Source organism: Lontra canadensis, unplaced genomic scaffold, assembly GCF_010015895.1.
Source record: "Lontra canadensis isolate GAN:19392208 unplaced genomic scaffold, GSC_riverotter_1.0 scaffold357, whole genome shotgun sequence".
In the NCBI taxonomy this organism is placed as follows: domain Eukaryota; kingdom Metazoa; phylum Chordata; class Mammalia; order Carnivora; family Mustelidae; genus Lontra; species Lontra canadensis.
The window spans coordinates 64,923-78,789 of NW_022631351.1; the positions used below are offsets into that span (position 1 = coordinate 64,923).

The following is a 13,867-nucleotide window of genomic DNA, read 5'->3' on the forward strand; positions in this document are numbered from 1 at the left end:
GACTTGGGAAGGGTTCTCTGCTCCCGGCACACGGGGCCAAGGGCTGCTGGGATAGCGGCGTCTTCACGGATGCTTCCCAGCATCGCTTGCTGCTGTGCTGCGGGGGCGCACACAGCCTGGGGACCTGAATGCCCAAAGCCAGAGGGCCCAGGGTGCAAATCGACAGGGCCGCCGCCTCTCCCCAGCAGTGGGGAGGTGGGAGAAAAGCCATGGCATCGCTGCCAGAACACAACCCAAAGGGGGCCTTGAGGTCTCCCAGCAGCCCCAGAGCTGCAGACGCTTCTCTCTGCGTTATTTTTAGAACTGTACTGGGTCACCATACTGGACTTTCTGCATAGGAGCTGCACATTCTTGCAAGACTTAGGTCTTCCGGACCTGGATTTGGCCAAGGGCAGGGTCATACACCCGCACCCAGGACGACACTGCTGGTAGAGGAGAGTCACTGTCTCGAGCTCAAGCATCCAGGTGGGAGGGGGTCTCTGGTGCCTGGCTCTCGGGGTTTGGATGCTGGGTCTTCCAAGCTGTGTGAGCCTGGAAAAGTCTCCGAACTTCTCTGTGGCCCAGGTTTCAACCGCAAAACAGCAAAATGCCTGCGTCACACGTTTATGGCAGTTAAGTCACTCCACGCAGACAAGACCAGAGCCTGGCACAGACTAAGAGCCCACATGTCCACAAGCACGCTTTGCCCTACACAACTGGCATGTTTAGAAGGCTGTCTCTGAGAAGACCTGGGTCAGGAGTTAAACCTCACCTAACGACACACGGGAGGGCCTCTGGAGCCTTCCCATGATGTAACACAGGAGGGCAGGGACAGGAGTGTGACACACCCAGCTCAGAATCTCCCCGGGTCCTGCCAACTACTGTGACTTTGGACGCATAACCCACCCTCCAAGCTGTTTCCTTTTCTATAAAGTGAAGCTAAAATCACCCCACAGGGCTGATGAGAGGACCATCAATAATAATTACTAATATCGAGAGATAAGACACAATAATGAAAATGACTACTGTTTACTGGGGCTGCGCGTGCCAGTGCTGTGCTGGGCACTTTGCCCACGTTTTATCTAATCCTGCCCAAGTCCCACAGGCTCCTGGCCTCTCAAACAATGACAGTGGGGGAGGGGAGCCTGCCTTACGGTTGAATATTTTCTAAGTTGCAACCACCCCTCCTTTAATTGCTGGGGGTGACAGCCCCCTGCTCACAGAGCTCTCTCTGCGCATGCCCCACAAGCAGACTCCATCTAAGAACCTCACTTTGTTTTCGTGGACATGTGTTATTCTCACTTTACAGATAAACGGAGGCGGAGAGGACTCCCCAACACGCCCAACTAGTGGGTCTTACCACTAGTTCATGAACTTCTGTCTCTCAGCAACTAGATCTGGATCCTGTCAGGCCAGGCAGTGACTCAAGGCCGTGGGGGGTGGTGGGGGTGTCTCTGGAGCCTGGCTCTAGGGGTCTGAATGCTGTGTGCGCCTGGAAAGCTCCCTTAACTTCTCTGTGGCCCAGGTTTTCAACTGCAGAATGGGATAAGGCCGGCCTCACAGGGTCAGTTTCGGGAACTGTCACCCCACACAGGCAAGACCAGAGCCCAGCACAGACTAAGAGCCCACCTGTCAGCTGCTACCAATGCCCACTGCCCACAGTCCTCCAAGACAAAGACCTGCGCCTGCCTGGGATGTGCTTCCCTCCGCTTTCTCTTTCCCTGTCTTCTCTGAAGCCCTGCTGCAATGTCCCCTCCAGAAAGCCCCCCAAACCCTGCAGCAGCCAGACACAGCCCTCTCAGGGCTCCCCTCAGATTCTGCCAGGGTCCCCAACCCAGCACAGACCAAGACCTATCCACTCGATGGTCAAATCCATCTGTTCTTCTGGACCATCAGCTCGATCCTCACCCAGTTTTGCATCCCTGGACACCAGGCTTTTGGCAGGACCTAGACGACACTCAACAGATGTAACTGACTGACTGGCCAGCCACCCTTCCCAGGTTTCCGGTTCTTACACCAGCCATCTTTCACTAAGGAGCTGGGAGTGTCAGGGAAGGTGCCGACCATCACACACCTGCGCTACTAACGTACACCTGTACCTTGCCCCGTTTTATGGACAGGTAAACTGAGGCTCAGAGGAGCCAGGTAACTAAGCAAAGGGCACAGAGCTGGAGAACAGCTGGGCCAGGACAAGAGCAAAGTCTACCCGATTCCAGCAGACCTTGCTGCCTAGTCGTCCTCTACTTTGCCAATGCTTTTCTCCCTTTTCTATTCTTTTGCGTGTACGGTATAACAGCCATGTGGCATCTTTTTGCACAAAGCGAGGGTCCCTGTGTGTAATCTCCCCGCTACTGGGAACAATTAATAGCAAACCAACGGGCCCCCACACTGGATGGCTCTGATGTGCCCAGGCCCTCCTCCCAGTGTCACCTGCACTAACCCACTGACACAGACACTCAAATGCCACCTGACTGACTGACAGCCAGGCTTCCACCTTCTTCCCTCTTCCCCTCGAGGGCCCCCAGAACCAACAGGGGAAGTTGGTTGCTAATGGCAACGGCCTTGGGAGCAAGGTGAGACCTAGCAGCCCGCTGCTAAGGGCTGGAGGGAAATTTGCAAGAGCCTCTGAGGCCTCTTTCCATCAATCAAGTCGGCCTCTTCCCTGCCTGGGCCTCAGTTTCCTCTTCTATATAAAGCAGGCACTGCCCTCCCTAATTCTAGTTGTAGAGCTGAGAAGCGTTACTGAAATCCAGCCAACTGGGCCTGGAGGGCAGGAGGCAGCGGGGGTGGGGGGGGCGATGCTGGTTGGACTTAGGTGGGTCAGCAAGTGTTTTTAAAAAACAGGAATGCCGCTCAGCAGACTCACCCCCTCCATCCCCCCCAACCCCGCCAAGGGATGCACACCGAGGCCTCAGAGTTGCGTGCCATGGGCTGGGCCTGTCCCAGGCTATATGTGATTTGCGACCACTGGAGCTAGAGCTGCTATTATTTTCAGCCCATCATCCCTACGAGCCTAGAAACCTGCTCGGGCAGGAAAAACAAGCTATATTGCACCCAAGAAGTTCACAAGGTAGAGACACACGGAGCATCTGGGGGGTGGCCAGAGCGGCCAGGCTGGCTCCTGACTCCCACAAGGCGGACACGGGCTCCTCTGAGCACCCACCCTGAGAGGGCCGTCTCAGCCCCTGTGCCCTTCGGCTGGCCACAAAAGGGCCGCCATCCTTTTCTTCATCCTATCCACTGCCCTGCCCCTCCCAGCTCAAGTTCATGACCTGCTGAAGCCTTTCCAGGATTATCAGTACCAAATACCTAACATTTTCCAGTGAGAAACTGGTTCACAAATCACCCTCAACGATTACCCCACCTAACAGATGAAGATGCTGTGGGTCAGAGAACGCTGCGGACAGTGAAGCTGTTCATGGGCACAAGCTTTTCCTCAGGCCTCTGCCTCCCTCCCTGAGGCAAGCCCACCACACCTGCACCCAGCCTTGGCCCCTGGAGACTGATGTCCACAATACCCACATCCCCCTCCCAACCTGCGTGATCAGGGGAACTGGCTGGCCACCAGGGCAGGAATTTGCTTTGAAATGCTTTCCGTCCTCACTTTGTTGAAAGGTAACAGCCTAAGCCTAAGGACACAAATATGGAACTCTGGCCTGGGGGAGGGGAGAAGAGCCCCCCTGGGAAGACGTAAATGGCAGCATGGCACTCCAGGCCCTGGGTGAACAAGTAAGAGTCTTACCTCGCAACAGATAACTTTGTCTCGTGAAAAAGCAAACAAGACAGAAGAGAGGAGGGGAGAGGACGGGAGAGGACGGGAGAGAGGGGAGGAGAGGCAAGATGAGACAGACAGGCTGGAGATCGCTGACACTGACGAACCCTGAGCTCAGCTCCCCGCACTGCCCACTAGTTTTCTGCCCTACGGTCTCCACTTGTCCGGTCTCTACTTGTCCACAGAGCAGTCTAGGGCCTGCTTCTGTCCCCAGCTGCTAGGCAGGCCCCTCTGGTTGGAGCCTGGAGGACTCAGCGAGCTCAGCATTATGGCAAAAATCACCACAGTGAATCTCACTTGAGTCTCAGGACAGCCTGGCAGAAAAATGCCATCACCATTTCACCAATGGGGAAACTGAGGCTCAGGCAGGGAGGTGGCTCAGAGGTGGATGACAAAACCACTAGGTACTCTTTTATCCCTGCCTGACCATCCATTCAGTTACTGCTTTAACCAAGCTGTGGGGGGGTTGGGGGGTTGCAGAGGACACAGTACTGCTTCCAGCGTGCACCAGACAGCGAAACACGGAATTCACTCAAGGCCATCTCTAGCTCACCAGCCTGAGACTCCCATTCCGAGACTTGGCTGAGGCTGCTCTGGGCCACCCCAGCCACCAGCCCTCTCCTCCAGCAACCACCCTCAACTCCGGTGGATCCCCAAGTGGCAGGTTGTGGCCCCGGAAAACAGGCCCTGGGAAACCACCGTAAGAGAGGGGACATGGGCCACAGTCTCCCCCCCAGAAGTCTTGCCTTCAGGCAGAAAAGACAGTCAAGACAAGCATTTTGGAGTTTATACAGAAACTGCCTTTTATAAAGAACTAGCCTTTTTTTTTTTTGAAAGATTTTATTTATTTGACTGAGAGCAACACAGCGAGAGGGAACACAAGCAAGGGGGAGTGGGAGAGGGAGAAGCAGGCTTCCCACAGAGCAGGGAGTCCGATGCGGGCTCGATCCCAGAGTCCTGGGATCCTGACCTGAGCCACAGGCAGCTGCTTAACGACTGGGCCACCCAGGCACCCCAAAGTACAAGCTTTTAAAGAGAGATGCACAGCCAGGGGCCTTCCTTTGGACTTTATCTTGACTCCACAGGCGGCTGTGGTGGCCCTGCCTGCAACAGGAGCCTGACAGTCAAGACCTGTCAGCCGGGTACCAGGGCCGGGCCAACCCGGAGCCATCCATGAGGGCACAGGTGGTGCTGACCAGGCTCAAGGGCGCCAGGGGAGGAAAGGGGGGACAAAAGGGGAAAAGAGAAAGGAGGGGTCTGGGAGGGGAGGAAAGAGCCTTTGTGCTGGCCTCCCTTCCCCCACCACAATCCCCTGGAGCAACAATCAGTTATGCAAATAGTAACCCCTCCCCACACCCAGAGCTGCCACCACTCCTAGGGCCCCCTCCCACTCCTTCTGGGTCTCTAGGTCCCTCTCTGGTATCTCCTTTGACCCTCTGCCCCCTCTCCATTCTCCCTCCTTCTCTCTCTCTCTCTCACATACATACATACATACACACACACACACACACACACACACACACAGAGCTACAAGGCCCTTAGGCCTTGCCCATTCAAAAAAGAACCCTTGCCCCTGCCCCCCACACCATCCCTCAGTGTCTCCAAACTTTAGAAATTAATTTTACCCTGATTTTTACCACCCCCATACTCATTTCTCATTTTGGGGCCAGAAACCGCTGGTCCGGAGAAACAGTGCACAGCTGGAAAAAGCAATGCATGGCTTAGAGCTTCATAAAGTAATGTGAACACACCAGCCACTTCCATTTCATTTTGCTAATTCCCTCAATGAAATAGAGTATCTGAGGGAAAAGTCTGGCTTAGAGGCAGGGCCTGGGCCCGGGCCTGGCGGTCCAAGTGGACCGATGCCATCCACATGGAAAGCCCGAACTGGGTGATGACTTCTGGTGCAGGGGTGGGGCGAAGGGTCTTGGCCCCCACTGCTCTTCTTTTTTTCTCGAGATACATACTTCTGATTGTTTCAGTTTCAAATTACCATCAGCCATCTAAATCGGGCATCCCAGGGCCCGCTACACAGGTGCACCTGAGGTGGGTATTCAAAGCAGCCCTTATTTACAAAGGGTCATGCAAATGCGCCCTGTAAAGCTGGACACACGCACACACCCCGCAGCCACTGTCCATCCTCACCCAGGACCAGGGGTGTGCGTGTCATCTGTCACCCAACATGGTGAGATGGCAAACAATGACCATGACAACAACGACAGACATTGGGCACACGCAGAACCTGGCGGCCCCACAGGTCTTGAGTTAAGCTTTTGCCAGCTTTGAAGTACGGACACATGCAAGACAGAGCATAAATGTTTTTCTGAGTCCTATCTACAGACTGGTCAAGGCTTCTCTTACCTCCTGGGCAAAAAGGCTCCAAACCCAGGGAATTTAAAACATTCCACTCTAGGAATGCCAGAGGGCAGGCCCCGGGGACCGCTTCTCTGAGTCACAGGCCTCAGGCCTCCTCTCGCTCCCAAGACCACCACTCCTTTCCCTCTGGACTGGTTCCCCCACTCCAAAACCCCAAATCAAAACCCACGGGGGTCCTGGCCTCCCAGACAAGGACTGTGTCCAGGCTTCGCCTCATAAGCCCTCAAAGTCACTCTGCAAACCAGAAGGGCCAGAGTGCTCCAACCAGTCCAATCTCCACCAGCGCATTTGCTGGGAGCTCACTGTCCACAGGGCACCATCCCACGTTCTTCACATACTGAATCCTGAGAAGTGAGCCTTCGGCACTATTGTCATCTGTCCTGGATCACACTGGGCACATGGAAAGGGCAGCATCTCCCCCCCCAACCCGCTCACCAGCATCAAAATGGGGGGTCTCAAATCTGCCAAAGCGTCCCCAGCAACAGATACCAAGGAGCCAAATGTTACAAATCTGCCCGTTTTCATGTTCTAACGGATCCCTGTGGCTTTGGATAAAATTCCCAGAGACGAAATCCTACACAAATTTAAAACATACCATCTATCAAACGATTCGGATGGGAGTATTGGTAAAACATGCTCGAAAAGTGGGTTAGAAGACAAAAAAGTGGCTTGGGTGACAGCATTTAAGACACGCCAAAAATGGACGTGGAGACCTAAAGTCAATTTTTTTATGTAAGTCGAGAGCAGAAGAGAACACTTCTAAATTTACACATTATCTCCTGTAATGTGATTTTTTTTTAAAGATTTTATTTATTTGACAGAGATCACAAGTAGGCAGAGAGGCAGGCAGAGAGAAGGGGAAGCAGGCTCCGCGCTGAGCAGAGAACAGATGTGGGCTCCATCCCAGGACCCTGGGATCATGTCCTGAGCCAAAGGCAGAGGTTTTAACCCACTGAGCCCCCCAGGCATCCCTCCTGTAACGTGATTTTAAATGCGCATCATTAAGTTAATAACTCAAAATACTTTAAGTAGGGAAAAATACTTGTGGGCAACAACGGAGCCACGCCAGCCAGCCTCGGTTCTGCTCTGCCTCAGCAAACCCAAAGCCGCCTCCACCTGACCTCCACAGGCCTCAGCTCCCTCAAGTCCAATGTGAGGTGCCCGGCCACACGGCCTCAGCAATCACACAGCCTCAAACCCTTGGCCACCAGGTTTGAAACCAGGCATTGGAGTTCCCATTTCAACCACAGAAGACTCACTGGGGCTCATCCTCTCCATATTCTCAACCAGTTAACAGCTAGATTTTTCCCCAAGTTCAGTTTTCCTCTCCCAATCTCTGCTTAACCCCCAAGTGATGGATAGCACCGGTTTAAAGATAATGAAGCCTATCTTATCCTGAAAGTGGGTGCTCTGGGGCCCAGAAGTGTGGTTTTGTCTCTTTGAGAGTTTGCCTATTGTTATTTCTAGGTGCCACACATAGAAACTTGTGACCAAAAGGGCCCCCAAACTGCTCAGGACAGGAGAAAGAAGAGCTCTTAAGGGGACCCCAGGGCCCTTCACCAGGCGGGTGCCCCTGCCATAGCTTCAGCCCCAGATCTAACTAGGGCAGCAGGCTCCCCAACAATGCTGTTCCTTCTGGAGGGGCTACCAACTGCAAGCACCAAACTTCAAAACTAACCACCACTTTTGGGGGGCTGGGGCCCCTCTGTCTGGTTCTGTTTAGTCCACGTAGAGACAGCCCAGCCAGGACCCACTGGCTACTTTCGTTCCACAGGGAGCAGACAAGGCTGGGGCCGGGGCAGCCACTGGAGGCTCCAGTTAAGTTTCACTGGTGAGTGAGTGGCGGGGGCACAAAGGAAGGAACCGCTGGGGGAGGGGAGGCCGCAGAGCTGGAGGGCTGGGACAAAGGGGACAAGAGACAAAGGGACAGGAAAAGGGAGCCCGCTTTCTCCTCTGAGGAAGGAACTCTCCATTTAGCCTAATATTTCACTCACACATCCCTGGGCCAGGAATGCACAATTACACATTCTGGGAGGCGGCTTCGGGTGACAAGGACACCCCTCCCACCTCAGTGGCACATCGGTGGCTCTCCTTGCCACCCCTCACCCCGCCCCTGCTCCTGCCTGTCCAGGCCCCCTTTCCTCAGCCCACTTGTTCAAAGTCAGGGAGGCTGCCTTTGATCAGCTCCCTCTCTCCAGCCCCATCCGCCACCCTGAAGAGAGACAAAGAATTATTTATTTGGAGAAAAGACAAACCCTCAAAGTGTCAGCCAGTGACAGACATGATACTTTCTGCACAGGAACGAGGAGGCAGGAGCGAGGCGCCGGGTTTTCTAGTCTGTGGGGGGCTGTCACCAGCAACCCACACACCAGCCACCCTCTGTACCCTCACACACTCTCAAATCCTACCTGCTTGGCCCTTTGGGTTTTTTTTCCCCTTAAGACCACCACCTGCCCCACCGGGAGACTGCGATAATTAATCTATATTGAAGAGAGGGTCCAGCACCCGGATGAGGTCTGCAATCAAGATGGCAAAATCTGAAATGTGGGCGAGGTCAGACCAGAAAGACCTGGAATGTCTGGCTCGCGGTGTGAAGCCTCTGTCCCACAGTCAGGGAAACCTCAGGGCTGGTCTGTACTGCGGCTCCTGATTTGTTTCATTTTGATTTGATTTTGATTTTCCAAGGGGAGAGACAGGATGCCATCACATTTTACATTAACAAAGCAAATCTGGCGTCCACGCCTGGGTCCAAGACAACAAAGGGGCAGTTTAAGGGTGAAGCCAGGAGGCTGGCTGTTACCACCAGCAGGGATAGCAGGAGAAAGGCAGGAGCCACGGGTGCCCCTGTGGACAGACCACAGCCCTCCTATGCACTTCGTGTTTAGCTCCTTCCCTCCATCTGGCTCCTTCCCTTCCCTCCTTGCTGCCCTCCATGCCTGGGCCATGCCAGAGTCCCCCTCCGGAAACCACTTGACTCCCCGAGAGCAGAGCCCCTCCAAAGCGCCTGGCATAGCACAGGAAGCACAGTCCCCACCCTCCCGGCAAGAGCACCGATCACCGGGCATCAAGTCCTCCGCTCCTACTGTTTTAAAACTCAAGGCTTTTAATGAGCACCAACTGTGTGCAATCACACAGTGAGGCACTGGGGGCTCACTCATTTGTTGGGGACTAGGAAAGGGCACTCCCAGTCCCGCAGCAGGGACAATGGGGGCCTGAGGAGTGGTAAAGAGCCTGTGCTCCGAGAAGGGAAAATGAAACTGGGCCAAAGGAACCAGAGAGAGGTTGGGAGAACTGTGGCAGGCGCCTCCCTCCCATGTGCACTAGGCTGGGCAGCTGGTGGGGGGCATCAGGTCAGGGGTGGACCCTCGCCCAGAGCAGCAGACGCTGCTGCTGCAGGGGCAAGTGACCCTCTCTTCAGCCTGGACAGGCGAAGCCACACCTCCCCTATGGCTTCCCTTCCCACAGATCCTCCTCAGCCCCAGGACCAACACCTGAGTCCCAGTAACACCCGGGATGGGGCCCCTGCAACTGGCCCACCAAATCATCAGGCCAAGGACTGGGCCCCAATCCACTCTGGATCAAAACTCAGCTCTCCATGACCGCTTCTGTCCTCACGAGAAGAATGCCAAGGGGACCCATGGTCCTCATAAACGTTTTCATACAGAAAACAGGGAGGGGGAAAGAAGTCACATGTGTCTCAGGTGTCAAGGCCGCTCTGCACGGGCCAGGCCCGGAGGGGCCCTGGCCCATGACCCTGGCCCTCCCCAGGACGAGATATTCCAGAACTCACTGACTCACCAAAGGAGGGTGGCATAGCGGCACATACCTGTGCCTCCGAGGTGGCCCACGGCCTAGCGGCAATGTCTGACCCCCCAACCAGGAGGAGGATTTGTGCTTTTGGCCAAGTCTGGAAAAATTAACTCAGGTCTGAGAGAATGTGGGTACCTGAGAGCATCCCTAGACCAGCATCTCTTTCATTCTTCTCTAGTTTATGTTCTTGTGGATTCGTGTTTCCAATAACCAATCTTTAAAGAAGTTTTACTAGAATAACAGCCGTGCAAGGTCATTTTTGTTCCACCTCTTCTGTCTCCAAGGTACAATCATGGCTTTCTCCAAACTCGTAGCCAGACCCGACAAGGCCCCCGGTCAGCTCAGCAGTGTGCAGCCGCACACACACCAACACTGGGACCCCGGAGGTATCATTTACTACCACTTCACAGAGAAGGAAGTGAGCAGTCTGTCAACTCCAAGCAGCCAGCCCAAAAGCCAGAGCCGCAGGCCGTGGCGGCCAAGGGGGGGGGGAGGTGCAGGCCGGGACACAAGGGACTGCTTTCCGGGGAGACCCGCTTTGGGGGCCACCAGGAGTGTTCCCTGGTGCCTCCTGGAGGACAAGCCCATCAGACCTGCAAATGTATCTGCATTCAAAGATGCGCAGTTAGCATCTTAAAACACAGAAACCCCAGAGAAGGGGGAGGAAAGGTCTGTGAGTTCTGTGAGGGTAAATGATTTGCTGCTGTCCTGTCTGCGGCCACACCTCAGAGGCACCAACTATCTGACGAACAAAAGACGAAACCATGGGATGAACGTCTGAGAAAAACAAATATCTGCTCTGAGCCCTCCGTGGATTTTGGAAAAAATGTTCCCCCCAAACGGCACCATTAGGACTGCCTCAACAGGAAGTAGTGTCTGGGGGTACCTGGGGGGCTCAGCCAGTTGAGCAGCTGCCCTCGGCTCAGGTCATGATCCCAGGGTCCCAGGCCGGAGTCCCGCATCGGGCTCCCAGCTCAGAGGGGAACCTGTTCCTCCCTCTGCCTGCCTCTCCCCTATTTGTGCTCCCCCATTTGTAATTGCGTTCTCTCTGGCAAATAAAATCTTCAAACAAACAAACAAAAAGGTAGTGTTTGAAGGAAGTGATTTCAAGCCTTGGAAAACCCTGAATGGTAGATTAAAACTAAAGCAGCCCCTCCACTGGGGTGTGGCCGGCCCTCCCCTCCCTTGAGAAGAGGTGAAGAGCTGCCTGCAATTATGAGCGCCCCCACAGCACAAAGTGCCCAGGCCCAAGGCCTGAGCACCCCCCATCTCCGAACTGTGTTTATCCTCCTCGCCAAGCAAACCGTCTTCTCAGATAATGCACAGGCCAACTGTAGACTTGTGTGGCCTGATAAAATCGCCACCGATGCTGAGTGACAGGGGTCAAATCATGACATACTCCTGCCCAGATAAGCGGGAGTCTTGGGAGAATCAGAAGCCAGCTATTTCCCGCAATGCCAGGCGCACGCCGCACTCAGGCACCAGCTGCGGGACGATGTTTGGGGCTCCGGCCAAGTGCCTGCCTACCCTCTCCCCAGCCCTCAATACAAAAGGCTAAAACCAGGCAGAAGAGTCATCACAGGGCTTCCAGCCTCAGAGACCTCAGCAGTGGGCAAAAGGTTGGGCGAACTGAACCCGGAGCATTCTTCCACACATCTGAGGACACTTCATGTCAGAAGCGCCACCAACACATCAAAGCCCTAGCAGGACAGTGGCTAAGGAGTGTGTAACAACTCACCTGCTGAATCAACTAGCCTTGTTTTTTAAAAAAAAGAAAAAAAAAAAAGAAAGTCAAAGCCCTATTTCAGAAAAGAAAGGTGAACGGCAGGGGCGGGGCAGCAGAACTCTGACATGCACGGAGGGTATTAAGGCTTCAGGGAGCCATTTAAATATACAGATGGGGGAACCTGGGTGGCTCAGTGGGTCAAGCCTCTGCCTTCAGCTCAGGTCATGATCCCAGGGTGCTGGGATCGAGCCCCACATCGGGCTCTCTGCTCAGCGGGAAGCCTGCTTCCCTCTCTCTCTCTCTGCCTGCTTCTCTGCCTACTTGAGATCTGTCATATAAATAAATAAAATTTAAATAAATAAATAAATAAATGCACAGATGGAGGGGCAGGGAGCCTGGGAGGTGGGCAGCCTCTTGGTACTTCCTGATCACTTTCAGTCCACAAATATGAAAATATCTATCAGGTGTCAAAAGCTCCAAGTTTATGGGTCCTGCCCGATGACTCAAAGATGATTATAAGAGGTTTCTTAGAAGCCAGGGACATCCGAATTGAGACATGAAAAATGAATAAAGATCCCCACGGGGAGAAAGAACAGAGGAAAGTACTTTAAGCAAGGAGGAACAGCCTGTGCAAAGGCCCTGAGGTAGGGAGCCTGGCCCTTCCCTTAACTATAGCCTGGCTATGTTTACTATCTAAGTTTCAGGGTTCACATTCCACCCTAACCATAAAAATACACAGCCAACATGCCAAAATTCCCTCAGTTTTTTTCTTTTCCCAACATACAAGGTTACCTTCTCACCTTTCCCTGCTGACCACCTTTCCATTTCTGCAGTGGTTTCCTTGGTGCCGTAGCTTCTAATTTCTGAGCAGCTCACATGGGCCTACAATTTAGGACACACCCTAGCTTCCCAGCTGGACCGTGGTCACTCAGGCCGCCTGTCCGTGCCTCCTGAACAGGCCTGCACAAGGACAAGGGAGAATATGTTGCCTAACTAAAAGGAAAAGAGAAAACCCAACCTGCTCTGGGCAGCACAGGCCAGGAAGGAAGTAGGAAGTCTTCCTGAGAGCAGGAAGTCCTCGCTCATCCCTAGATGAGACCAGACCAAAGCTGAGCAACAGGCACTCAGTCCTGGGAAGGGAAAGATGATCTGGGGGCAAGGGGTGGAGGTGAGACCCTGCTCTGGCCCTGTACACGGTGTGCTGGGGACACACAAACATTTCTAACCAAAAAGCACTTGGTTCTCTGGGAAGCTCTGTCCTCACTCCCACTCCCCAGCAAAAACAGACTTCAGGAAGAAAATGAATCAAGTTTTACAAGCTTCCCCACTGATAGATTTGTAGTCCTGGGTAAATAGGGAAGCTTTTAAAATAAACTCTCTCCTAGCCATGTCACTTCCTTTCTTCTATTTGCCGCCACACACACACACACACACACACACACACACCCCACACCCCCCCTTTTAACCCTGGCTATGGATCCTGAGTCTGAAAGAGGAATTCCAAATTCAGAACACACACCAAACCACCACTTGAAAACACTTCCTACTTTTTATTCAGGCTCTCTCATTTACTCGTGTGTCTACACATTCCTAGTGCAGCTCCCTAAGCAGGGATACTGTCCCCCACAGCACTGGCTACCTTTTAGCCTCTCGTTCTTCTATTCCAGAAATACTAAGGGCATTTTCTAAAGTGCTCGGCATCCTCATCTCAAAACAGTACTGCAAGTTAAGTGCAGCCTGCTTTACAGATGAGGCCACTGAGGCTCAGGTAAGCAACTGGCACAGGTTACACGATAAGTAAAAGCCCTACTGGGGATTAGGGCCCAGGCTGCTTCACCTTGTTCTCTGAACTCTGGTTCCCTAGCGCCCCATATATGTATCAAAATACAAATAGCAAAACTGCTTCCTTCAAAAAGAGACTCATCCTGGGGGCACCTGGGTGGCTCAGTTGGTTAAGCATCTGCCTTCAGCTCAGGCCATGATCCCAGCATCTTGGGGTCGAGTTCTCCCTCTTCCTCTGCCCCTCCCGCCCCCACGTTGTATGCACTTTCTCTCACTCTCTCTCTCTCAAAATACATAAGATCTTTAAAAAACAAATACATACATAAATACATAAACATAAAAAAAATTGTAAAAGACTCATTGTGGATCACCAGCTGCCTTAATGTTAAACTTGAGAACTAATGGCCACTTTAACTGGTGCT

At 53.4% G+C, this 13,867-nt stretch overlaps 1 protein-coding gene across 1 annotated transcript in view; it reads right to left on the reverse strand.

Annotated features, from left to right (window-relative positions):
• Positions 1–1,830: 1,830 nt before the first annotated feature.
• LOC116862854 (single-stranded DNA-binding protein 3-like) overlaps positions 1,831–13,867 on the reverse strand; it is a 30,963-nt gene continuing 18,926 nt past the window's right edge. The window contains exon 5 of the mRNA XM_032850277.1: positions 1,831–1,926. Within this exon, the coding sequence (XP_032706168.1) occupies positions 1,846–1,926 (81 nt within the window). The 3' untranslated portion in view covers positions 1,831–1,845. The remainder of the gene's footprint in view (positions 1,927–13,867) is intronic.